The 27,315-nt window shown below is 45.7% G+C and overlaps 1 protein-coding gene across 2 annotated transcripts in view; it reads right to left on the minus strand.

Moving 5' to 3' along the window:
* Positions 1–25,644, minus strand: part of RAD54L (RAD54 like) — a 26,533-nt gene extending 889 nt beyond the window's left edge. The window contains exons 1-17 of one of the 2 annotated variants that reach the window (XM_084786551.1): positions 25,149–25,644; positions 24,608–24,853; positions 24,440–24,526; positions 22,097–22,216; positions 13,996–14,056; positions 12,170–12,305; positions 11,682–11,751; positions 11,313–11,601; positions 10,801–10,925; positions 5,487–5,637; positions 4,508–4,634; positions 2,954–3,028; positions 2,688–2,818; positions 2,124–2,234; positions 1,842–1,965; positions 1,428–1,506; positions 959–1,138 (exon numbers count right to left, since the gene is read on the minus strand). In XM_084786551.1, coding sequence (XP_084642677.1) covers positions 959–1,138; positions 1,428–1,506; positions 1,842–1,965; positions 2,124–2,234; positions 2,688–2,818; positions 2,954–3,028; positions 4,508–4,634; positions 5,487–5,637; positions 10,801–10,925; positions 11,313–11,601; positions 11,682–11,751; positions 12,170–12,305; positions 13,996–14,056; positions 22,097–22,216; positions 24,440–24,526; positions 24,608–24,610 — 1,869 coding nt within the window. In that variant the 5' untranslated portion in view covers positions 24,611–24,853; positions 25,149–25,644. Of the gene's footprint in view, positions 1–958; positions 1,139–1,427; positions 1,507–1,841; positions 1,966–2,123; positions 2,235–2,687; positions 2,819–2,953; positions 3,029–4,507; positions 4,635–5,486; positions 5,638–10,800; positions 10,926–11,312; positions 11,602–11,681; positions 11,752–12,169; positions 12,306–13,995; positions 14,057–22,096; positions 22,217–24,439; positions 24,527–24,607; positions 24,938–25,148 lie in introns of those variants that run through there. The other variant, XM_084786552.1, reaches the window with a different exon arrangement.
* Between the last annotated feature and the right edge of the window lie 1,671 nt (positions 25,645–27,315).

Genomic DNA, 27,315 nt, shown 5'->3' on the forward strand with positions numbered 1-27,315 from the left:
CTACACAGAGAAACCCTGTCTCTAAAAACCAAAAAAACAAAACAAAACAAACAAACAAAACCCAAACCCTGTGCTAATATCTGTCTCAGCTAAGATCCATTTTCCTGGTTCTTCTAAGGTACTGATTGTACTTCTTTCTCATCCAGGGTATTTTCTGCACCAGTAGACAGTGTCAGGGTCTGGCCAAGTCCACTTAGGGTAAACAGGTTATCTGTGCCAAGCCTCTTATTCAATATCCTTTGAATATTTTAAATCAGGTCATATCCTAGTAATAAGATGCAAGAAAGAATGAAATATAATCCCTATATCCTTGAGGTCACAGAGCACAGAGCACTTCAATGTACAGTCTATAAACAGACTGTATACAGTGACAGGAATCTGTACATGGTACCGAAGGTCCCATAAAAGGAATGTTAGAAGAGTTGGAAAAAAGTCCAGAAAATAGATTCCTCTTGAGCTGACCAAAAGAAAGAAAAGAAAAAGAAAAAAGAAAAGGATGGTATGGCCCTAAAAGTAAACAGATGAGGAAGAACTGAGATGAACAGATAGGAAAACTGCATGGTCCTCACAGCACAGCCACTAGATTTGGGAAAGAAATGTCCAAAGTCATCAGTGAGCTAAAGACAACAGTATGCATGATCTGTAGTGGATATTTGAGAACATTATTTACCCCTTCTTGGACTAATCGGACAAGGAGTCTGAGAATACAAAAGTATGAAAGAAAATGGTGCCCTAAGAAAAGTATGTACAGTACAACCATCCATAGCAAGAAGCATCTGGAAGAAAGGCAGAGAGAAAAGAGAAGGGACGAAGGAGAATGGAAGAATAAAGGACTCAGGGTTAGGTACATAGTGTAGCCAGATAAAGGCAGAAGGACTAAGAGTCAAACACTGAGAAACAGCTAAGATGCTCTTGTTTCGTGGCCCACCCCTACTCTGATTACCATCACCATCCTTACAGAGAGCAGTCGGTAAATATAGCAGGTCTTCTTTTGGCCATCACGCCAGACTCGGGCCATAGCTTGTTCATCATTGGCTGGGTTCCAGTCAGGATCAAACATGACCAGCCGGTTCGCACCAATGAGATTAAGACCACAGCCCCCAGCTTTGCTGCTAAGCATGAAGACAAAATCAGGGCTCTGGGAAGAAAAGAAACAAGAAAGGAGGGAGGTGGGGTGAACACACTTGGACCTAAACTAGGATCCTTCTCAGCTCAGCCAACATGTCTCCTACTCTGTACTCACACTGAGGACCACAAGTTGATCTACCTTACAATTCAATTTCCTAACCCACAAAGTCAGTTTCTAATCCAGTCACTGATCAGCTTCATCTTATCTCACCCACTAGAACATAAAACAATGAAATACAGTCCCCTTACGGCTTCTGTGCCAACACTTGATGCTTATGTTACTACACTGGTGTACTTACCGATGGAGTATTGAAGCGCTCCACAACCTTGGCTCGCTTCTTAATAGACATTGTGCCATCCAGGCGAACATACAAGTACCTGGAGAGAGATCCAAAGATAAGACCCAAGAACGATGGATCCCTTGGAGCTATGGCTACCAAGAAAGATTAACCTTGCTTGAAGCTGCTCAGGCATAGCCTGAGGCTTCCCAAAGAGGACAGAGAAGGGCAGGAATTCTGATCTGTGGGGAGACTTGAAGGACCAGGATATTAGCCTGTGTAGAAATGGAGTACTGCCATCACAGCCACAAGGAAAGAGAACTCCTCAGGACAGTGCTTCATACAGCCGCTTCCAATCATCAGACACCCTAGTCTTCCTAGAGTGGCAGTGAGGGAGACAAATCCCTTCGCTAGCCTGACACGACTCTTCCCTACCTTCGAGCGCGGCACAGCTTCTCAAAGAGATCCAATGTCTGAGTATAATTAGACACCAGCACGACTTTGTCACTGCTGCGGCTTCGAGTCATGGCCAGAATGTAATCAAGGACCAGCATCTTGCCTGGGAAGAGTAACTACTGTCAGTCCTCACAATTGGTCATCCCAGTGCCCCGGAACTGTCATACTTGATACCCTGCTTTCAGACAGGATAACTTCAACACACAGGTAATTTCCTACTGTTCTCCTACAGTTCCTCCTCCACTGACAGGGAGGGCTTACCTGACAGCTGTGGCTCTACAGCTTTAGAGCTGTAGCCAGGTGGGAAGATATCCAAAGTGCCCTCAAAGCCATCCTCCTCTGCCACACACTTGTCATAGATTAGAGCTGGATCTGAAAAAAATCATCAGCCAAACAAAACCATACCTAAAGGCTAGTGACTTTGCTTTTCTGAACCTTCCACTTCAGGGCTCACCGTCTAGAGATCTGGCACTGATTTAAGGATTCACACTAGACTTAGTGGGGTCTACTTCCCAAGTCCCACAGGGTGCAGCCAGTATCATCTGGAAGCCTGGATGGACAGCATCATTCACTTCGTTCTGCCTCATGTTGTACAAGAGGATGTGTGCACGCAGCACTCACATACCCAGTCCAGCACATCTCAAGCATCAAGCACAGACTGGGCAGAAGACAATGTAAAGTTTCCAAAGGAATAGCTGACAGCGAAGAGTCCACATGTGACCTCTAGGAGGTCTCTAGAGATTGTGGTAAAGGTCACCAGCCTATCCATGGGAACTTCCTCTCTTGTTGACTCTCACAGGAGATAGCGGGCACGGGTGCACTCACGGTTACATAGCTTCTTCAGAGAGGTGATAGAAGACAGGGAGGACACGCTCATCTTGCCTTCACGCAATTCTTCTTCAGGCTTAGCCTGTCTCAGAAATCTCTTGTATAGCTCAATTTGAAGGGGCGTCAGCCTGAACATAAAAAGGCAGGTGGCTCAATAGGAAAAGCTGGAGCACACACCGCTACCGCTACCCACAACACCTTGGGAGTCAGCCATGCCTCAGAAGCTAAGCTTGTACCCACCCACTTCCAGCTGAGTTCATTACCTACAACAAACCACCTGCTCAATCTTCACCGGCAGATACTTAGAGAGGATATCCGATGTTCTCCGGATCAGGCACCTAGGGGACATGAGAGAAGACGACAAGAGGCTGACAGCACTACTGTGCTATGCACTAGGACAAGAGCACCACCTAAAGAGCCAAGACTCACTCCATTTTATAGTATGCCCAACTCACCATTTCACATGGGATTTATTTGCTTAGCTGTCTCAGCATCTCAATCGTGGGAACAAACACCTTCAACACTCCCTAGCTTAAACTGACAACTCCTTTTGTTCCTTCCTTTTAGCTTGTTGACTGGTCTTTAAAAGAAAGCTATGGTCTTTTATTCACCTTGCAGCTGTCCAAAAAAGGCTCACAAACTTCCAAGCCTTTTTTTTTTTAAATGTGCATGACTGTTCCCCTTGCATGTGTTTATCACCATGTTAATGCCTAGTGCTCTCAGATGAGGGAAAAGAGGTCACCAGATTTCCTGGAGTTATAAATCCTACCATGTATGTATTGGAAATCCTCTACAAGAACAACCTGTGTTCTAAATACTGAGTCAACTCTCCAGCCTCTACACTACAGGTCTTTACTAGGAGGCGCCCATCTGCATTTGCACAGGTATTAGCTGACACATGACCTCATTGAGTCATTGAGCCCTCACCTCCTGGGCAGACCAGGAATAGAGTCACCTTCTTAGCACCTACCTAGTCAGGCGTGATAGCACATGCCTGCTGTCCCGCATTGGGAGATCGTCTGATAGACGTGAGGTACTAGCTCAAAAAGAGAAGGAAGAGGCGGGAGGGGAAACAGTAGCTTCATGGAACACTCTACCATCTAAAATTGGTAGGAGAGGTAGCCATCAAGATGGGAGAGCAGGACATTCATAATGAAATTCTTTTTTTTTTTTTTTCTTTTTTTTTTTTTTGGTTTTTTGAGACAGGGTTTCTCTGTGTAGCCTTGACTGTCCTGGACTCACTTTGCAGACCAGGCTGGCCTCGAACTCACAGGGATCCACCTGCCTCTGCCTCCCGAGTGCTGGGATTAAAGGCGTGCGCCATCACACCTGGCTCATAATGAAATCCATCAAGGGTGTATGCCAATAACAGGAGTCCAGAATGTACATGCCCTTGGTTGATTTGAAATCCACTGGGGGGAAGAAAAGCACTCTTGGCCTGGTAGCCACACAAAGACTCTTCAGCTCTCCGACCCACCACAGAACTAGTCTACACCTAGAAGAAGCATAATGCTTTAAATTAAAAGCACCCATCAAGAATCTTCTGGAGCACTAACAAGGATGTGTCTCATTCAGGAAGGCTAACAGCACCACAGAAGAGCTTCTTCAGCAGGTTGACAGAACAAAAGCAGGCCGTAAGGCTACCCAGAAGTGGAACTTACCCTTCATTATATATTCAGTAACAATTCACGGCACAGATCACACTCCATTCCTCAAACACCAGCCCTTAAAGGCTCCAGACAGACCAAGGCCACAGATCTGGGTAGCTCTCAGATGTCTTGGAAGGCCATTTGGATCACCAGAGTTGAGGCTATTACCTGTTAACAATACTGATGAGCTCCCGCAAACGCTCTTCCCCAAGCTGCCTGTCTGCCTCACTGGCAACAGCATCTCGACTCTTCAAAATTGGCAACTCAAAATGCTTCTTGAACTCATGGGCAGTTCCTAAACACAGGAAAACCAAGAGAACTGGGTAGAATGATTTTCTCACTGCCAATAATGACAGACCTCTTGTTACCATTCACCCTTCCTGCTGAGAATAAAGCTGGACAAAATACCGGCAATTTTTATTTAATGAGTCAGACAGCAAAGCAGTGAAGACTTGAATGGCTACATGTAATTAGCTGCTAATGCCCCAACAACAAAAAACTTAACAGTAATTGTACATGGACTAAAATTTCAACTATAAGATAAAGACATGGAGCCATGCGTGGTGGCGCACATCTTTAATCCCAGCACTCGGGAGGCAGAGGCAGGTGGACCACTGTGAGTTCGAAGCCACCCTAGTCTACAAAGTGAGTCAAGGACAGCCAAGGCTACACAGAGAAACCCTGTCTTGAAAAAACAAAAACAAAACAAACAAACAACAACAACAAAAAACCCTAAGGTAGAGAGCAATCAAAGAGACTTATACCCAGGCACCCACATTAATATATATATCACATAATCTTAGCCATCCTCTACATAGCTAACACTGCCACTACAGAAGATAAATGGCCCAAGTAGGCCTTCCTGAATTGTTCCACACCCAAAGCCACCCAAAAGCTTTGCCTCCCATCCCCTTATTTTTTGAGGAAAAGTCTAATGTAGCCCAGACTGACTTCAAACTCCCTACGTAGCTGAGAACGTCTTGAACTCCTTGGTCCCTCTGCCTCCATCTCCCTGGTGCTGGGGTGACAGGCGTCCGCTTGGCTACTCTCTGACCAGTGTCCAGTGATCCACATCTAACTGGTAACGTCTCCTTGCTCTCCTTATCTAGAGTTACACTCTAAGGACAAAACAGGCAAAATTCCTTACCCAAAATGCCTGAATTAACAAAGTGAACCAAGCTAAAATATTCAAGCAAATCATTTTGGATGGGGGTCCCGGAGATGAGCACCCGCCGGCTGGTATTCAGGCTGTCCAGAGCCTGGTACGTCTGGTTCTCAGAGTTCTTAAGCCTGTGGCCCTGCAAGATAATTAATTCTCACTTAGGATGATTTTACATTCTTAAATGATAAAAAGTAAATGATAACAAAGCATACAGGTAGAGTCAAAACCATTATAGGTCCTGATGTTGCAGGCCCCAGGCAGGCCAGGGTAAGGTTCTTCACCTACTGGCTTGGAAAGAAGTATTAGGCTCACAAGGTAGACCACCCTGGCATCCAAAAAGCAAGGACTCCCCCTGTTCCTCGCATCCCTCCATGTCCAAACCACGACCCACCAATCTTCCACAGTCCATGAGGCCGCTACAGACTCATGCTTTCAGGGAGTCCCACCCCTCCCTGGCAGTCCAACCAAGCCAGCGCATTTAGATGCAGGTGGCCTCGATGTCTCAGGGGTACCCTACCTTCAGGCAGCGTCCACACAACTAACATACCGAAGAGCTTCTCTACGGCTCTTCTCTACCCTGGCTTCTTTGCAGCCATGCTGTAACTGCTCTTGAAGCCATTTATTTTTCAAGAAGATAGAAAAGTACTCTTTCGGGCTGGAGAGATGGCTCGGCGGTTAAGAGCACCGTCTGCGCTTCCAGAGGACCTGAGTTCAATTCCCAGCAACCACATGGTGGCTCACAACCATCTATACCCTCTAAAGCCTTCTTTCGGTGGACATGTGGACATGCAGATAGAGCACTCATATACATAAAATAAATAAGTAAAATCTTTAAAAAAAAAAAAAGAAAGAAAGAAAGAAAGAAAGAAAGAAAGAAAGAAAGAAAGAAAAGTACTCTTTCTAAGAATCATTTGGCAGAGATCAGGCCAACTGTCTTGCCTTTCTAAACACAGCTTCCTCTCGGTGCCATGCTGAGAAACACACACACATACACACACACACACACACACCCCACTCACCCCAAAACAAACCTCAACCACCAGTGAAAGAATGAACTTGTTCTATTCAGCCTTCCTTTTTTTTAAAGACTTATTTATTAATTATGTATACACTGTTTTGCCTGTATATATGCCTGTGTGTCAGAAGGTACCGGATCTCATTATAGATGGTTGTGAGCCACCATGTGGTTGCTGGGAATTGAACTCAGGACGCTGGAAGAGCAATCAATGCTCTTAACCTCTGAGCCATCTCTCCAGCCCCTATACAGCCTTCCTTTGACAATGATATTAAACAAAGACTCTTCTCTGACTCCCTCATAATACAAACAACAAATGGAAATTAAATTCTTTCAGAGAGGCAGTCACCCAAAAATCACATTATACAAGTTAACAGAGCTACGCAGGGCATGGTGGTGTACCCCTTTAATCCTAGCACTCAGAAGACAAAGGCAGGCAGATTGCTGTGAATTTGAGGCCAGCCTGGTCTACAAAGCAAGTCTAGGACAGCCAAGGCTACACAGAGAAACCTTGTCTTGAAAAACATAATGATAATAATAATAATAATAATAATAATAATAATAATAATAATAATAATAACAACAACAACAACAATAATAAATCTTTAAAAATAATAAATTAAGCTTCACCTAAGAAAAAATGTAACATAAAATTTTAACTTTTAATGGGCACAGATATTGCGAGAATTATGTAATTTTGGTTTCTTTTAAAAAACACAGAAACATTACGGGAATATGTTTTCATGTTAATCCTGGGTGTGAGGATATGAGGCTGCTTCACAGCAGCTGACTATGATTTGCCTTGTGCTTTAGCAGGGGTGTGATTTTTCCCAGCTGCAGTTGTTTCTGTGAGTGTAACATTTAGAATTTTGGAGACTTTTTAGAGGATATATAAATGCTAGAGCCCCATATGTAGGTGGCTAGTTAGTGGCTGGATGCTGTTGGTTGCTGTTTGTCAAATAGTCATGTGCAAAGAAATGACAAAAAAAGAAATTTCATATCCTGATGGCAAAGATCAAACTTGCCCCAAGGAACGCGATACCCATAATCAGCAGGAAGTAGCCTAACAATAATGTTGTCCCCTTTTCTTTCCCCTGTCTTTTTTTTTTCCTTCTCTCCTATCTAGTGTTAGGGGGTTAAAAGGGAAGAAGTGAAGGAGTAGAGAAGGGTGGAAGAATGAAAGGAACCCACAAAGTAGCACACACCAGCTACACATCAACAATTAGGGGTTCCGCTGGGGGGGGGGGTACACGCCTTTAATCCCTGCACTCGGGAGGCAGAGACAGGCGGATTGCTGTGAGTTCGAGGCCAGCCGGGTCTACAAAGTGAGTCCAGAACAGCCAAGGCTACACAGAGAAACATTGTCTCGGAAAAAGAACAAAAAACAAAACAAAACAAAAACCAATTAGGGGTTCCTTTAAACTGAAGCTCCCTGGGGGGAAACTGGCATCACAGAATCCCAAGGGCTTGGCACAGAACAGGCATGCGGGTGGAATCTAATGACTGAGACTACTCTGCGAGTCTGTGGATGGGATAGCCAACTCTAGCTCTTATTGGCCCAGTCACTGAGGCTCCAGACAGGTTCTATCATTACCACCAAGATTTAAAAAACCAAAAGAAGAGCTTCCGAGCTAGGCATGCATAATCCCAGCATTCAGGAGGCTGAGGCAAGAGGACAGCCCACGTATAAGTCCAGCCTGGGTAACTAGAGTGAGACCCTATCTATGAAAAAATGTTCCTGGGGAATAAGAGCTTCAGTGTGCTTTCTCTAACACAATCCCTTGACCTAGACCAGGCTCCTAGCAGTCACCCTACATGGTGATGAAATAAAAGAGATAACAGCAGACTCTGAGCACAAGACAGTCGCATATACTCTACCTTAGCTGCTATGTACTTGTATTAGGAAGGTATACCATCAGGGTATAAGAAACTCACAGGCAATCAATAACAGACTTTTAATAAAGCTAAAAGGCCAACTGGAAAATAGCTCACACCAACAAGCATAGTCTCCGAAAGTAAGCTTTTGCCCTGCCTCCTCCCTAAATACACACATTCTCTCTCCCTCCCTCCCTCCCTTCCTCTCTCTCTCTCTCTCTCTCTCTCTCTCTCTCTCTCTCTCTCTCTCTCTCTCTCTCTCTGCCTATAGCAAGCAGTACTCAAGGTACTCTCCCGTCTAAGTACTAACCAGGCACAACCCTGCTTAGCTCCAGAACCCAGACCATCAAGTGCAATCAGGCAGTAAGGACAAAGACCTCCCTGAGCTCTCTAACTGCCAACTGCTAACCAGGCAGGACCGCCTCCACTATTCTCCACGAGAGCTCCGAGGATGACAAGTGATCCTATGCTTCCCAAGAAAAGAAAAAATGGTAGAGCCGTCTCAAGATAGCCACAATTTTTTTTTTATAGCAGTAAGAAACCCACCAGCCTCACTACTGTCTAACATCTCTACCACCATGCGTACTTATCAGCCAGAAATACATGGCTAACCTGTAAAATCTACCTCAAAATAGACAGATAAATGGGTGGGTGGGTGGATAGACAGACAGACAGACAGACAGACAGACTAAGTACCCATGTGAACTGGAGAGATGACTACTCAGGAATTAAGAGCACTTACTGCTCGTGCAGAGGACCCAGGTGCTATATACAGCACCCACAGACAGCTGACAACAGCCCTTAACTCCGATTCAAGGGAATCTGACAACTTCTGGCCTCCACAGGCTCCTGCATACATGGCACACATACATGCACACATGGCACACATACATGCACTCAGGCATACACACATACACATAGATTTAGGAACAAAACCCTACATAGAACGGCCACACTAGGGCTTTACTTTGCTTTTGTTTGTAAAACAGTTTTTTTTCTGTAGCCTAAGCTGACATGAACTTTTTTATACATATAATTTTTTTCTCAATAATGTGAATGCGTATCTGCATGAATTTACCTGTACATGTGTACAGATGTCTGCAGAAGCCAAAGTGTTAGATTCTGTGGAACTGGAATTACATGTGTGGTTATGAGCTGCCTCATGTGGGTGTTGAGAGCCAAACCCAGGACATCTTTAAGATCAGTATCTCGGGAGGAGAGGGCTGGAGAGATGGCTCAGTGGTTAAGAGCACTCTCTGCTCTTCCAGAGGTCCTGAGTTCAGTTCCTGGCAACCACATGGCGGCTCACAACCATCTATAAAGTGATCTGATGCCCTCTTCTGGCCTGCAGGGGTACATGCAGATAGAAAGCACTTGTATACATACATAAAATAAATAAATAAATCTTAAAAAAAAAAAAAAATCAGTGTCTTAGTCACTATTCTATTGGTGTGAAAAGAAACCATGACCAAATATAACTCTTATAAAAGAAAGTATTTAATTGGGGGTTTCAGAGGCTTAGCCTATTATCACTTTGTAGACCAGGATGGCCTTGAATTCACAGTCATCAGCCTGCTTCTGCCTCCCGAGTGCTGGGATTAAAGGCGCCACCACTGCCCGGACGCTGGCAGGAACTCTTGATCAGGCTTCTGAGTGTCTAGGATTATAGGCTCGTGCCATTTCCTTCCCTAGTCATCCCAACACTCCTAGCCTAGAATAAAAACCAGCTTTACCAAGGCTTAGGAGATACCAGGCACGGGGTAGGCGCTTCCCCAATCAATTCACTGACCGCTCACAATACTCCTGCAAAGCAGGTATGATCACTCTATTTTCCTGATGCAGAAACAGCAGCTCAGGTGGTGAAGTGACGTAAGTATAAAGTCACGCTACTGTTAAGTGGCAGAGCCAGGAGCTAAATAAAGGTCTCTAGTAATTCTAAAACCTACTCCCTTGCACACTGTGCTGGGTCTCACTACACACCTAAATCCCTCCCAACCCTCTCTTTGGTCTATGATTACTATTTAGAGGGGAAAATGCCAACTGGCCCACAGCACCTAAACTCTCTTCTGAGCTTTGTTTATTTGACAGAGGGGTCTCACTGTGAAGCTGGCCTAGAACTCACTTTAGTAGACCAAGCCACAAACTCGGACCCACCTGTCTTTGCCTCCCGAGTCCTGGAATTAAAGCTGAGCCGCCATACTCAGCTCCCCTCAATTCTATGCTCTGTTCCATGCCTCCCTCTTTTGGGAAACTGGGGTCATCGGCCCTCCCACTCACTTGTCCCCTCCAGTGCGGCATTCTCTGTTCCTGGCATTCCCCAATGACCAGTAGAGTCCTGGGACAGTAATGGTTAGAGAACACTGACATCCTGATCTTCTACCACCCAGACTACAAAGAGTTAATAAGTACCTCGTCACATATGACCAGTCCAACATTTCCTTTTTTAAGGACGCCAACATGAAGGCGGAAAGTCTCGTAGGAAATGATGAGAATGGGAGAAGGCACTCTAGCTCCACGCTGGTTCATGAATCCTTCTACAACAGAAAGGCGTCAGCACAAATCAGGACATCTTAGAGAAAAATAGACTGAGAGCTGTTTCACATCACTGAGAAAGAGCTGTCTGTATTTCAGTTGTTTTCTTTTTTTTCCTCTTCTTTTTAGTTTTTTAGTTTTTCAAGATAGGCAGTCCTGCACTCACTTTGTAGACCAGGCTAGCCTCAAACTGACAGCGACCCACCTGCCTCTGCCTCCCGAGTGCTGGGGTTAAAGGCGTGCTCCACCATACCCAGTACAGTTGCTTTCCAATGGCAATCTCCCCACTTGTCCCCACATTGCCATCAATGCTGGCTACAGGTGAACACACAATTAAAAAAAAAAAAAGCTGGGTGGAAGAGCATATCCTGTTGGTTAAAGCGCCATACCCAGTTTTTGGTCGATCTCGTCCTTAGAGCCTCCATCGATGGCCAGAGGCTGGATCCTCCCTCCAAGCCACTTCCCAACTTCGTTGTACCAGTTCTTCACCAGGCTGGACGGCGACACGACCACTGCTTTCTCAATTTCTGGCTTGCACTCTGGGCTCTGCCGTAAAAGTGTCCACATCAATGTGATGCACTGTAGTGTCTTTCCCAGGCCCATCTCATCAGCCATGATGCAGCCATGGCTTCCAGGGATTCGACGACTGGTGACACACTCCCAGAGGAACTTCACTCCCTGAAGAACAGCACCATTCAGTCCACGTTGACACCCCCTTAGCCCGCGCCCCACACCCCCTGACTCTGACCCTCGGTCACCTCTCTCTGATGAGGCCGCAACACCTTACTGAGAATGGGATCAACAACCACGTGTACAGGGAGTTTGTCCCTGGAAAAAATACAGCAGGAAAAAAAAAAAACACATTGATCAGACTCAGGGCCAACCCTCAGGAAGTGGTACCCAGCTGACCCAAAGGCCCCAGAGAGCATCCTCTCCATCCGGTGATAAACCACACTGAGACCTGCCCTAGGAGCCAGAAAGCTCAGGAAGGGTGAGACTCCTGTCCTCCCCTCATCACTTCCCTCCCAACAAGCATGGCAGAAGGTAGGGAGGAAGCCCCACAACCTAACAACAACCATCCTCCTCCTTCCCAACCACGTGCTCTCAGTGTAGTGCAGTTGTCATGACAGCTGACACCCTATGCCAATCCCACGGGCGGGGCGGGAATCACACCAAACACCCCTCATCCTCCTCGGCAGATGCACTTACAGCTACTCAAAACTACTCAAAACAGCAATGTGCATACTTGTCAAGCTTCAGTTGGTCGTGGGCACTTAGTGGAGGAGGCTCATACAGAACCAAGGCGCCTTCTTCCAGAGGGTCATGGAGGGCACGACGAACACCAGCCCTTTTCAGGCCCAATGCTCGAGAGCCCAGAGGACCTAGAAATCAGCAACCAACCTGTGAGCTAACCCTCTACACTCAGGCACTCCAGCAGGCCAACTCAAACGTCCATCCTTCACGTAACTTTCCTGAATACAAATACCATCTCCTCCTTTCCCAGAACTCTTTCAAACCATTTATACATTTCTATCTGACCGTTATCTCTTCAGCCCTCGAGCCTTTTCCTACTTTATTTCTCACAATTCCACTACAAACTTCTGAGGGTTTTATTGAGCTCACCTCAAGTCAATTGTAGCAAAGTATGAAACTCAAGAGAGGCCTTTCAGATATGAGACCTTGAGGGCTGTCCACTTTCCTCCCCAGTCCCAGTGTAGGCAAATGCAATGTCAGTCAGCCTTATAAAGGACCTAACACTGACCACGCTTGAACTGGGTGAAGGTCAGGACCTACCAGCCACCAGGTCCACCACAAGCTTTCTGAGAAGGCTGACTAAGAAGATGAGGCTATTAGTCTTGGCAGTCCTCACCAAATGCAGTATGGCCGTCACCCAGGCCTCAGGAGGATCACATCAACACATCCACCAATGGGCTGGCATCTTTAATTGCCAGCCTAGCATATAAGTCTTTAATCTATTCAGGCTTATTGACACAAATAACTCAGAAAAGTGGAAATGACATGCCAGGCATGATGGTGCACACTTGTAATACTGTCACTTAGAATACTGAGGCAGGAGAATTGCCGTGACTAAGGCCACTCTAGGTTTTACAACAAAAGCCTGAGTCAAAACAGATGCTGGAGATGTTACAGGCATGCACTGGGTGTGCTGGGTGTGGTTCCCACATCAGACAGTCACAGCTGCCTCTAAGTCCAGCTTCAGGGATCCAAGGCTTCTGACATCCTCGGGTAGACAAACAAATGAACATGCAACACACACACACACACACACACACACACACACACACACACACACACACTGTTGCAGGACATTTTATCCCATTGTGTACCCCAAGACCCTGAACTGTAAAACCCTGTTTGTGGCTCAGCCACACCTTTAATCCAAGAGCTTTCTACATAGGATTTAATAAAATTATCGCTAGGTCAGGTGGCAAAGCAAGAAGCCAGCTGAGAAGGATTAAGCAGAAATGAGGGACTTTGAGTTAAAGGGTATTTAAGACATCATGGAGGAGGAGGAGGAACTCTTGAAGTCTTGAGATCTTCCCAGCTCTTCAGCTCTTTGGGTTTTTAGCTCTTGACTTTTTGCTCCTGGGCTGTTGGGTGAGCTACAGGCCTTTTTGCTCCTGGGCTGTTGGGCGAGCTGAGTAGGAAAGCCTTTTCCTTCTGGGACGTCAGCTGAATAGAACAGCTGGTGCTTTCCCTGCCTCTCTGAGCTAGCCAGTTTTCACCCCAGCATCTGGCTCCTGAGTTTTCATTGGTAAAATCGAAAGATTGGGCTTTTCTTGCATTATAACAACAACAACAACACCCACCCACACACACACATGGCATATTTACGCAGACACATACACATGATTAAAAATAATGTAAACTGCCAGGCATAGCACTTAGGAGACAGAGGCAGATCTCTGTAAGTTCAAAGCCAGTCAGCAACTCTACAGAGTAAGCTCCAGGCCATCCATAGCTACACAGTGAGACTCTGTCACAACCAAAACACAAAGTAAACTTAAACAACTAACCAAATAAGAAAACCCATAAAGTCTCCATCTTTACCTTGATAATTTGGAATGGGGACCTTGAAAGGCTTTGACAAAATGCTTCGAATAAATGCTTCCTAAAAAGAGAAAGGGAATCAGGAATTGAAGCCTGTTGAAGATGTTATATTATAGACCAATGGTCTTATATGTTCCATTTCAGGTTTTTTTAATGATTTTATTTTATGTGTACCGGTGACACATTTGTTGCTGTATCATTTCTACCAACTGTTTAATTTTCACAAATCCATTCAGCTTCCTTGAAAATTAAACAGCCCACAGATTAGAAGTAATATAAACAGTAACAGTCAAATATTAATGGAGAAAAATAGCAATGATGGCTAAGAAGAGCTAAGTCACTTTCAGTATGTCACAATGGTGGGGGGGGGGAAAGCAGGGCTAAGAAGATAAGACAGTTTTAACTATGTACCCCAGCCAGGCTGGCTGCAAACTTTCAATCCTCCTGCCTCAGCGTCCTGAGTACTGTGATAATAAGCATGTACTACTGGCTTCCTATCAGGATTGAATCCTTACTAAGAGCCTATGAGGCCCACAAGCTGCTGTTCTCCACGACAAGCAGGTGATACAAACCTATAATCCCAGTACGAAGGAGGCCAGCCACGGAGAGTGCTGAGACTGACGCCGGCCTGGGTAAGACCTTGTCCCAAAAAGAGAATGAAGCCAGGTGTGGTAGCTCATAACCTGTTACCCAGAATTTGAGAGGTAGAGGCAGGAGGATCAGAAAGAAGCTCAAGTTCACAGTGGGTATTGAGGCCAGCCTGGGCTACATGAGACACTGGTCAAACAGTGGGGAAGGTGCCTGGAGAAACAGTTCGACAGGTAAGAGTGCGTCCTGCTTTTCCAGGACTCAAGTTCAGTTTGGAAAGGTTTACAGCTACCAATAAGTCTAGCTTCAGGAGATCCAGCACCTTCATCTGGCCTCTCATGGCTCCCAACACACAGCATACATTCCTATTCGCGCACACACAAATAAATAGACAAATAAATAAAGGTACCTACTGTCACACTCAACAGAGTTAGTTCCCAAAAGCCAGTGAGAGAACAACTTCCTACAAGTTGCCCCCTGACTCCCACAAGTGCCCCAGCACATGCCACCTGCACTCACACATTTACATGCACACACTCAACACACAGCTATGACAGATGAAGAACTTTCCTGATTCTATGGCTCTACTTGTGACCTCTTACTTAACCTTTTACTTATGGCCATGCATATCAGCCCAAAGCCAGTGGAAAGGTCCAAGACAAGGAAACAACAAGTTAAGGAGCATAAAGAGAGGGTAAGATCATCAACAGAACCCCAACAGGTAAAGGTGCAGCGAGCAGATACCTGCAGCCCTAGAAAAGAAGGCCCAGTGCGGGCTAACCTGAAATCAAGACTGCTCAATGGAACAAGAGGCAAAGCTGAGGGAGGAAGGGGGGCGGTCAGGAAGAAGAGACAGGAGAATTAAATGCCAACTCCCAATAAGGTTTGTTCTTTATCTCTTTACGACCTGTGGATTACTCAGGGAATTACACTAGCTTGTAAACCATGGCAATACCAAAGCTAGGACCCAAGAGAGCAAGGAGGAGTCAAGAGCAGACACCCTAGAGTTATGGTTCTCTCTGTGTGCTGTGTAGGGACAACCCACAGAAGCAGGGGCTCCCCTTCCAGCGCGTGGACCCTGTGATCACACTAGCTCTTGGTGGCAGGTCCTATACCCACTTAGTTTCTTGAGACAGGGTCTCACTCTGTAGCCCAGGCTGGCCTGAAGTAGCCCAGGCTGGCCTGAAGTAGCCTAGACTGGCCGGAAACAACACTCTTCCTGCTTGCACCTCCCAAGCATTAGCATTCCAGGCATGGGCCACATGGGGCCCACAATGGAACTAGATCACAGGAAAAAGCAGTAACAACAAAGTTTCTTTCTACCAAAAGGTCATGTAACAGAGACAAAGGCAAGCCTGTCTTCTTGTGAGATGTTTACCTTTATACTGTAACTTGTTTCTTTGCATATAAAGATCATAAATTTCTAGAAGCTCAATGTATTTATCGAAAAATGTATTTTTGTGATTTAATGAAAAAAATGGTTACGTGAACATCATCATCACTAAATAATGTGACAAATGATATATCCCACTTATTTGCATTTTTTGAAACAGTGACCCTCACTACTTTGAGGTTAGCCTAAAGATCCACTTTGGCCCTAAACTCGCAATCCTTTTCCATCACCTTCTAGACTGCTGGGATTTTAGGTGTACGCAAGCATGCCTGGCTCTAAATTTGTGATTTTTTTTTTTCTTTTCTTCTCTTCTTTTTTTTTCCCCCTTGACACAGGTATGTTCCTGGCTGTCCAGGAACTCAATCTACTCTGTATGTAGATCAGGCTGGCCTCATATTCAAGAGATCTGCCTGCCTCTGCCTCTCAAGTGCTAGGATTAAAGACATATCCCCTACCAGCATGACTTTTTTTTTTTTTTTTTTTTTTTGGTTTTTTTGAGACAGGGTTTCCCTGTGGAGCAGGCTGGCCTCGAACTCACAGCAATCCGCCTGCCTCTGCCTCTGTGTGGGCCACCACTGCCAGGCCACCCAGCATGACTTCTTAATTAGCATAAATACTATAGTTAAGAACAGCAATGATAATCATCAATAAAACTAACAACAAGGAGCTGGAGAGATGGCTCAGCGGTTGAGAGCACTGACTGCTCTTTTAGGGGACCCAGATTCAATTCCCAGAGCCCACATGGTGGCTCTGAACTGTCTGTAACTCCAAGATCTGACACCCTCTCACAGATATACGTGCAGGAAATGAACCAATTACATATACAATAAATATAAATAATCTTTTAACAAAACTAACAACAACAAAAAATCTGCACCACACATCTTTAATCCCAACATTCAGGAGGTAGGCAGAGGCTTCTCTAAGTTTGAGGCCTAGCCTGGTCTACAGAGTTCTAGGGTAGCCAAGGATACACAGAAACCCTGTCTCAAAACAAACAAACAACAACAACAAAAAATTTATGGTTTTACTATCTGTTACTTTAAAAAAAAATGGTGGCGGGGATGGAGAGATGGCTCAGAGGTTAAGAGCACTGGCTGTTCTTCCAAAGGTGTTGAGTTCAATTCCCAGCAACCACGTGGTGGCTCACCACCATCTATAGTGAGATCTGGTGCCCTCTTCTGGTCTGAAGATGTACATGCAGGCAGAATACTGAATATGTAATAAATACATCTTTTTTTTAAAAAAAATGGTGATGCACACCTTTAATCCCAGCACTCAGGAAGCAGAGGCAGGTGGATCACTGTGAGTTCGAGGACAGCCTGGTCTACAAAGCGAGTCTAGACCAGCCAAGGCTACAGAGAAAAACCCTGTCTTGAAAAACCATAAATTATGGCAGAAGCAGGGGTAAGGCGAGGGACAGAGGATAAACTTGTCAATCCAGACGCCTCTTCCAGTTCAGTCACGAGTCACCTACCACCTCTAGGCAGATGTGCAGGGAGATCACAGCGCACAGGAACCAGAACTTCTCTGCCATTTTGGCCTCCAGCAGGGAAGGGAACTGCTGCTTTGGGGTCCCTTCCCTCCATGACCAGTTTCTCCCTCCTGTCATCATTATCAAGTCCAGCCCCAAGAGCTCACACGTCTGACTATATTCCCAGCTGGGACAGGGGAGCAGGGCTTGGCATGACTAAGCCTCCGGCGACCTGGTCAACAACACCGTGGTACAGGCTCACCCTCATTCTCTTGTCCTACCATTTGCTGGTAATTCATACCATGTATTTTGAGAACTCCTTCCCTGAGAGCAATGTCCTCTCCCTCCTTCTCACAACCAACCAATTCCACTAAGGTTCACCCTAGGAAACCCATGGTTTCTTTGGTTTATAGGACACAGGAAGGGTTACTGGCAAAAGCATGGGTGGCACCAAAGCAACAACACTGGAAAACCCTCACCCAGCACGGATGCTGGAGCCTTCCGTCACTCACTGTTTCCCAGCCCAAATACTGTAGGGCCTTCCCAGAGCACAGACAACGGTGTGGCTGGAATCCTGGGACCCAACCCATCCTTTTTAGAGAGCATGTCACCAGGCTCCAAGCCCTCCCTACTGCAAGTTTACATCATCATGATGGGGGGCGGCTATTTGGCTAGGGGACAGTGTTCTGCGATGTCCTTCCCTTCTGCTGGGAGGACAGCACATGCTCCGCAGACACCAGCTTCTCATTTCAGCAGACTCAGGGGCAGTTACACCCAGTCTCCCCACCTCAACCACTCCATCCGTACTAGCTCTCTCTCCCCAGGCTGGCCAGCACGCAGCTGCATGGACAACAAAATGCCTTTGATCATTTACCTCTGTTCTGCAGGGAAACTTCTAGAAAGAATTCTTATCTCCCACTCTTCATATGTGACTCTGCACAAGGCCATAGCCTACATGCTTCTAATTCCAACGGGCAAGTTTGTTCTTATCTTAATAAGGCCAACCACTCTTTCCTCTCAGGTATGCTGTCCTGACCTCTCTCCCACTACTGCACTTCTCAGGAATTTCATGCTCAGCCCAGTGATGTTTCCACCTAAATCACCTAAATGCCCTAAAATGGACCAGGACTTAGGCCCAAATCTCTTCACACTGTAGATTCATCCTGATAATCCAACACACTTGGAGATATCAAATAGTCTCTGTGACAAAGACTACCTAATATGTTTTTGGTTTTCTTTTGCCTTTTTTCGAGACAGGGTTTCTTTGTGTAGCCCAGGCTGTCCTGGAACTCACTCTGTAGACTCGGCTGACCTTCAAACTCAAGAGATCCGCCTGCCTCTGCAGGAATTAAAGGTGTGCACCACCACCACCTGGCTTACCTAATGTTTTTCTAACTCATCCCATACTCCTAGGCTAAACACACACATCTGCAATCGCCTCTAAATCAAGTATGTGCAGGCCCTTCAAACTAATCAAGCCGAAGGCTTTTATGAGTCCTAGACAATTTAGCCTCTTTAAGTCTCTTTCTTCATTAAAAAAAAGTGTGTGTGGTGTGTGTAAATGGGTTGTGAGTGTGTGTGTGGTGTGTGTGTGTGTGTGTGTGTGTGTGTGTGTGTGTGTGTGTGTGTTGTGCATGATAGAAAGAGACATGTTTACTAAAGAGGACAGGACAGGTCTTAAAGAGAAAAGCCAAGAAAATACTCCTATGCCTTCACTGGTAAACATTCTAATACAATGTAATATTTTTTTCCTTCTTATTTTAAAAGGAATTAAAAGCCTGGGCTACACAGTGAGAGTCTGCCTTAGTCAATCAATGGAATTAAAGGCTAATGCTAGAGGAACTGCTAAAAAGCAAAATACCAACAGCCAGGCGAGGTGGTACACGCCTTGAATCAGAGGAGGCGGATCGCTGTGAGTACGAGAACAGCCTGGTCTACCAGGACAGCCAAGGCTACACAGAGAAACTCTGTCTCCAAAAACAAAAAAACCTGTACCCACCAGCAGGAAAAAGCCCAGGAGGTAAATGATTACAAAAGATCCTTGACCAGGCACATCGCCCTACTGGAAGTCAAGGAAACTTCAGCATAATCCTGAAACTATGACACCTTGAGATTAAACAATATCACAAGTCCAGCAAATTTCCTGTATGATATCTGGTCTGTTGTGAGAAACTGCGGAGACATTCACAATAGATTGGCACTCCCAGAACACGAGTTGTTGAAACAAGGAGCTCACTATGCAGGCCAGGCGAGCCTTGAACTTGCAGAGATCCACCTGTCCTCTGCCTCTGAAAAGCCCAGTATTAAAGGAGTGCCACTCCTGGATGGCTTTTTGAAAATAGCAATTTGTATGTTATCCCTAGCAAATGTGTAACAATTATGCCATGAGACAGCTAGTAGCACAGAGTTCAAAGCCAGTCTGGGCAACTTAGTAAGATCCCATCTCAAAGCACAAAGTGAAAAAAAAAAAAGGCTGAAGATACAGCTCAGTAATAGAGCAGTGGTTCTCAACCTTCCTAATGCTGAGACCTTTTAATACATTTCTCATGTTGTGGTGACCTCCAACCATAAAATTATTTTCCTAGCTACGTCATAACTGTAATTCTGTTACTGTTATGGACTGTAATATAAATATTTTTGGAGATAAGTTTGCCAAAAGGACTTGCGACCCATGGGTTGAGAACCACTGGTACAGAGCATGTTAAAGGACCTAAATTTAGAGTTGGGCGCGGTGACGCATGCATCCCAGCAGAGAGAGGGGCAGCTCTCTGAGTTTCAGGGCAGCCTGGTCTACAGAGTGAGTTCCGGGGCAGACAGGACAATAGAGAAATCCAAAACAACAGTAACAAAGAACCTAGCGGAAGGGAGACCAGGAAGACGAAGGAAGGTGGGGGAGGGGGTTGAGACCATGATAAAGAACCCACTATGATGCAAAATACTCATTCTAAAGAGAATCAAGCCAGGGTGGAATTTCCTAATCCACACTGGCCTCAAACTCACAGATTCCGCCAGGCCCTGTCTCCCAGGTGTTTGCCACCACACTCAGCTACAAAATTATTCGTCAATGTTTACTAACTATAGTCATGGTTAAATTTAGTTATATATTTCCCTTTTCCTTCCTAACATTTCTCAAAAAGTCTCAAGGCTACACAGAGAAACCCTGTCTCGAAAAACCAAAAAAATAAAATAAAATGAAATAAATAAAAAAGGTTGATGAGGAAATTTGGGCTGGTCAGGACTTGCCACTAAACTTGGCAACCTATATTCAATCCCTGGAATCCTGGAAATCATATGATAAAATGAGAGAAATAAACTCTCTGAAGTTATCATTTGACCTCCACATGTGTGGATGCATGCCCATACACACACACAAACAGAAAGATAAAAATGTATGTACAACAATTAAAAGCAAAAAAACAAAAAAACCCAGGTGCTGAGGCAGGAGCAGTTAAATCTCTTTCAGTGCCAGCCTGGTCTACATAGCATGTTCCAGACCAGCCAGGGCTACTGTGAGAGCTTGTCTTTTTTTAAAAAAAGAAAGAAAGAAAAAAGGCTGGGCTGTGGTGGCGTGCACCTTTAACCCCAGCATTTAGGAGAGGGAGGCAGGAGCATCTCTGTGTGTTCAAGGCCAGCATAGTTTACAAATCGAGTTCCAGGACAGCCAGAGCTATTACACAAAGAAATCCTGTTTCAAGAACAACAAAAACAAAAAGGAGGAGGAGGAAGAGAATGAGGAAGAAAAGAAGGAAGGAGGAGGAGAAAGTTGAACAAGATAAAGTAAGACCCTGACCTGGTGATGAGCTGACTACTAGAGGAAACAACGAAAGCTATTTTATAACACTCAGCCTGTTGGCACACACACCGTAACCCAGGCAGCCAAGAGGTAGAAGAAGGAGGGATTAAGAGTTCGTGGCCAGGGCTAAACTACTGGCTGTCCCTCAGAGGACCTCGGTTCAATTCCCAGCACCCAAATGTTGGAAAGATCACAAACACCTGTAACTCCAATTCCAGGAGATCTAACGCCCTCATTTGGCCTCTGTGGACATGAGGCACACACATGATACATGCAGGCAAAACACTCAAAAAGGTTTTGACAGAGTTCAAGGCCACCCTGGGCCTATATATGACAAATAAGCACCTCAGGCAAAACAAACAAAGAAACAAAAAGCCACATGCAGTGTCTGATCAATGCTACAAACTGCCTCCTTGACTCTCCTTTCTTTAGGAATCTGAGCCACTTTAGATCTGGAGCCCTGAGCGTGGTGGCACACACCTTTACTCCCAGCACTTGGCAGATCTCTGAGTTTGAGGGCAGCCTGGTCTACAGAGTGAGTTCTAGGACAGCCAGGGACACACAGAGAACCCCTGTCTCAAAAAAAAAAAAGTTTTTGTTTTTTTTTTAATTAATTGAAAAAAAAAAGATCTGGTACCCACACAGTTTTGTACACAGGGAAGACTGCAGTCAAGCAGACCTCCAGCAGATCACACAGAAGCTATGGACAAGCTTCACCCTGCAGTGAAGGACTCTGTGGCATAATAACTGGGCACAGACACACACAGAACAGGACCGGCTGCTGTACCTATGACTTACATGTTGACTGGGCACAGACATACACAGAACAGGACTGGCTGTACTTAGGACTTACATGTTGACTGCTATCCAGACAGGGTGGCCGGTTGAGTAACTGAGTCAAAGGTTTCCGGAAAGGAGACAGGAAACACTGCTGGGTCTCGGTCTCATTGCTGGACTTTCGTTTCTTGGGAGTCTAGGAGGCAAACGGGAAAGCTATATTGTAGTACTTGGATGACCCCAGAGACAGCCCTAATGGCAGCCATCATTTAAAGTTCCTATCGGAGCCAGGATGGTGCTGAGCACCTATAGTCCCAGGTACCTGAGATGTTAAGGCAAGCCAGTAATAGCGCTCAGTCATTGAGTTTTTATCTAGCAAATATGAAATCTAGTATTAGGGGGCACAACCCCTCCCAGTCCCCCAAAAAAAGTGACAGCAAGATATGTAATCCCCGTACACCTTTAATCCCAGCATCTGGGTGATGGAGGTATTAGGATCAGGAGTTCAAGTCCATCCTTGGCTACATAGCAAGTTTGAAGCCAGCCTGGGCTACATGAGACCCTGTCTCAACCAAAATGAAGTTACTTAGTGTCAAGCCCCACATGAAAGTCTTAACATTTATTATCATGTATGACGGTCACAGCAACTCTAAGACACTATGTTTACTAGCCTCATCTACCAAGCCAGAAAACAACATCGCTGGGCATGGTGGCGCATGCTTTTAATCCCAGCACTCAGGCAGCGGAGGCAGGTGGATCTCTGTAAATTTGAGGCCAACCTGGATTAGGAATTCCCACCCTGTCTCCAAACAAACAAAAAACAACCAGTAGTTTTAGGACAAACAATGCTAAGGAGCCCCAACCCAGGCCAGGTACACGGGTTTACTCTGAAGGTAGAAAGAGGAAGCTCACACTTTTAAAGCCTCTGTTAGGGCTGGAGAGATGGTTCTTCCAAAGGTCCTGAGTTCAATCCCCAGCAACCACATGGTGGCTCACAACCATCTATAATGAGATCTGGTACCCTCTGTATGTACAGACAGAACACTGTGTACATAATAAATAAATCTCTCTTTAAAAAAAAAAAAAGCCTCTGCTAGCTACAACATGAGTCTGAAGGCAGCCTGAGCTTTTTGAGAGACCCTGTCTCAAAAGGCAAGGGGGTGGGGGGGGATGCTGTGAAACAGCTAAGCAGTGTGGACACTTGCCTCCACGCCTGATCTGAGCTTGGTCCCCAGGGAGGTAACTGACTCTCCTCTTAAGTGTCATGGCATATACATACTCTCCCCAAAATAAGTTTTTAAAAAATGAAGGCCATGGGAGCTGGAGAGATGGCTCAGCGATTAAGAGCACTGCCTGCTCTTCCAAAGGACCAGGGTTCAATTCCCCAGCACCTACATGGCAGCTCACAACTGTCTGTAATTCCAAGATCTGACACTCTCACAAATAAATTAAAATTAAATAAAATATTTTTTTAAAAAAATGAAGGCCAAGCCATCAGGCAAAAACACACTTGTACCAGTTTTTCAAGCTATCTTCATCAATGATGATTCTATAGGGCGCACCTGAAACACTTACCAGGCCCTCTCAAGTGCTTTTACTCAGAGACAGGCCCTAACAAAAAGAAGTGCCTTCTACGGCAGGTATGGTGCCACATGCCATTAATTCCAGAGCTCAGTAGGCACAGGCACCCGGATCTCTGTCTGGTCTACATAGTGAACTCCACACCAGCCAGAGAGCTACATAACAGGGAATTCCTGCCTCAAACCACCCCCCCCAAATCTACTTATTTTATTTTTTAAAAAGTGCTATCCTGCCAGGCAGTGGTGGCGCACACCTTTAATCCCAGCACTCCAGAGGTAGAGGCGGGTGGATCTCTGTGAGTTCGAGGCCAGCCTGGTCTACAGAGCAAGTTCCAGGGCAGCCAAGGCTACACAGAGAAACCCTGCCTCAAAAATAAATGAATGGATCTGGGCGAGGTGGCGCACACCCTTAATCCCAGCACTTGGGAGGCAGTGGCAGGTGGATCCCTCTGAGTTCGAGGCCAGCCTGGTCTACAAAAGTGAGTCCAGGACAGTCAAGCCTACACAGAGGAACCCTGCTCGAAAAACCAAAAAAATAAACACAAGAATAATGCATGCATGCATGCATGCATGAATGAATGAATAATATGCTTAAGTGTCAGGTGTGCTAGAGCATCCCTGTGACCACAGCACCACCGTCTGTCTACCTGGTGAGACCGCGTCACACACACACATACACACACACACACACACACACACATACACACAAAAGCTTCTTAATGTATGAAAGACACTTTCTGTTTCTGAAGATGACTATGAACCGCAGAAGGCAATCCCAGAATCCTTTCCTGTTCAAACAGCCCTGCATCCCCATTTTCCCTATTCCCCTGAACACTCACTACTGTCCCAGGCTGCCAGTCTTCATCATCGGATGATCTGCCTTCTGGTTTCCTCCTGGCCAACTGGCTAGGAGCTAAGCTCCTCCTCTGTAAGGGAGAATAGAACGTGAGTACCAGCAGAGATCCCTGCAGCAAAAGCCCCTTTAGTCTGCTTAAGGCCACACTTACCATGCTGGGACCAGAAGCATCAGATGTCAAGTACCCATCAACTAAGTTAAAAGCACTCAGAAACAGAGAAGGCAGGACCAGGAGATGCTGTAGCGTGGAGCTGCTATATCATTGAAAAGATCGTCTCAAGAGTCGGCATGCGCGGAGGGGACGCAATCAGGAGATGAGGCTTGGATCCAAACCGGGAATGTCGGGCGCCAGTTACTCAAGGCTCAAAAAGTCCAAAGCGCAAGTCCACGTATAAATCTAAGGCGGGAGAGGAAGCAGATGAAGTTGCAGAGAAGCAAAGTGAATGCCAGGCTGCTTCCCTGAGGCTATCACTAGCGACGAGAAAAGTAGAAGCTTAAGAACGAAGGCAAGACTGACTACACTTCCAGAGGTCATGAGTTCAATTCCCAGCAACCACATGGTGGCTCACAACCATCTACAATGTGATCTGATGCACACTGTATACATAATAAATAAATCTTAAAAAAAAAAAAAAAAAAAAAAAAAAGAACGAAGGCAAGGCGCCTGAATCCTTAGGAGGATGGAAATTTACCAGAGCGGGACTGATGCCAAACCTCAGTCTGAGGGAGGTCAAGGTCGTTAAGCAGGAATCCGGGCAGGACCAGTAAAAGATGCAGGCTGAGAGAACCTTACAAGATGCTGAAGAGAGGCAAAGAGCGAAAGAGCGATTCCGATCTTTCCCCTAATCTTCCTCTTTCCAGAGCGCGCGTTAACAGCCTCCAGGCAGCATCAATGGAACCTCCCGCCACTCGGCCGCCACTTTCCCCTATTGGCTGCGTTCGGCGAACTTGGCGCTCGATGCTTCCGCCTGAAGGAAAGGGCGGGCCTACGTCTGCGCCCGCTAAAGGTCTTGGATTTCCGCCTAAAGGCGCAGCCGACCACTAGGGGGCGTGGCTTAGCCCGGCGGGAGCGACTGGCAGGGTGGCTGGACTGTGCTTCTCCTGCATTTGACCCAAGCAGGTGAAACAAATGGGTGGTTTGCGCCAAAGTGGCTTGCTCCGGAGTCCCTACCTGGACTAAATTAGGAAAGGCGGTTTGGAGTCTTAGAGCCCTAAGTATCTTTATTTTTGGGGTTTTGGTTTTTTTGCTTTTGGGGGTGGGGGTTGTTTTGTTTTGTTTTTTTCAAGACAGGGTTTCTCTGTGTTTGCCTTGTCTGTCCTGGACTCACTTTGTAGACCAGGCTGGCCTCGAACTCACAGCAATCCGCCTGCCTCTGCCTCCCGAGTGCTGGGATTAAAGGCGTGCGCCACCAAGCCCTGCTCTAAGTATCTTTCCTATACCAGACCTAGAGCAGGAATCGGAGCTGGAGACAGGCAAGACTAGTGGCCAGCCGAAAGATGAGCGGAGGAGTTGGTGCTGCACAGCCGATTAGTCTGAGATGTCTTGAAATAGCTGCCTTTTCCTGGGGCGGAGCAGTGATTTTCGAATCAGGCATTCTCTCAAAACTAATTTCCCATTATCTAAGTGATGTGATAATACCTCCCCTAAGAGGTCTTTCTCAGTCTCCAATTAAAATAAGCAAAGTAGGGGACCGCCTTTAATCCTAGTATTCACTAGGCAGAGGCAAGCCGATCTCTGAGAGGCTAGTCTGGTCCTTATAGTGAATTCCAGGACAGGGAGCACTCTGTAGAGACCCTGTCTCTAAATAAATAAATAAATAAATAAATAAAATAAATAGGCGGCGTGTCAAAGGATGTAAATATATTCCATGCTTTACCTAAGGGCTCAGTAATCAAACAGAGTACCCATGACATTTACCACTACTTGCTTAAAATAATTTGGTTTGGTTTGGGTTTTTTTTTTTGTTTGTTTGTTTTTGTTTTTTTTGAGACTAGGTTTCTCTGTGTAGCTTTGGCCAGCCTCAAATTCAAAAAGATCTGCCTGCCTCTGCCTCCCAAGTATTGGAATTTAAAGGTCTGCACCACCACTCCCGGACCACTCAAAATAAGCTTAGCTAGTATAATCCATTTAATGTCCTCAGTTATAAGCTAGGTTTATTGTCCCCATTTTGTTGTGTTGTTTTGTGTCCATTTTTTTTGGGGGGGGGAGTTAAGAATAAACACAGTGGTAGAGCATTTGATTTGTGAGGCCTTATGATCAAACTCTATCACTGCTGAAGTTTGTTGTTGTTTGAGACAAGGTCTTGCTGTGTAACCCAGTTAGCCTTAAACTTAGGATCCTCTGTCAGCTGCCTGCCTGACAGGAATGAGGGTATACTAAAGAGTTACTTATGTAAGAGAAATATAGGAGATGGGGAAATAGAAGGACCCAGAGGGTTCTAGAAACCTACAAGCAGAACATCGTGATGGGTAAATCGGGGCGGGGGGGGGAGAGGGGGAGGTCTGCTCAAACTATTGTACTAACCAAGGACAATACAATAGTAAACATCGAACCCCTACTCTGATATCTACTCAATGGACAGAACATTCTCCAGTTATGTGGAGAGCGAGGACTGACTCTTGACATGAACTCTGGTGCCCCATATTTGACCACCTCCCCTTAGTGAGGAGGCCTGATGGCACTCAAAGAAAGAATAAGCAGGCTACCAAGATGAGACTTGATAGCCTATGACTATATAGTGGGGGAGGAGGTCCCCCTTGGTCATAGACCTAGGGGAGGAGAATAGGGTGAAAAGAGGGGGGGAAGGAATGAGAGGATACAAGTGATGGGATAGCAATTGAGTTGTAATCTGAATAAGT

The sequence above is a fragment of the Acomys minous genome (genome assembly GCF_964271855.1).
Source record: "Acomys minous genome assembly, chromosome: 6".
Lineage (NCBI taxonomy): Eukaryota > Metazoa > Chordata > Mammalia > Rodentia > Muridae > Acomys > Acomys minous.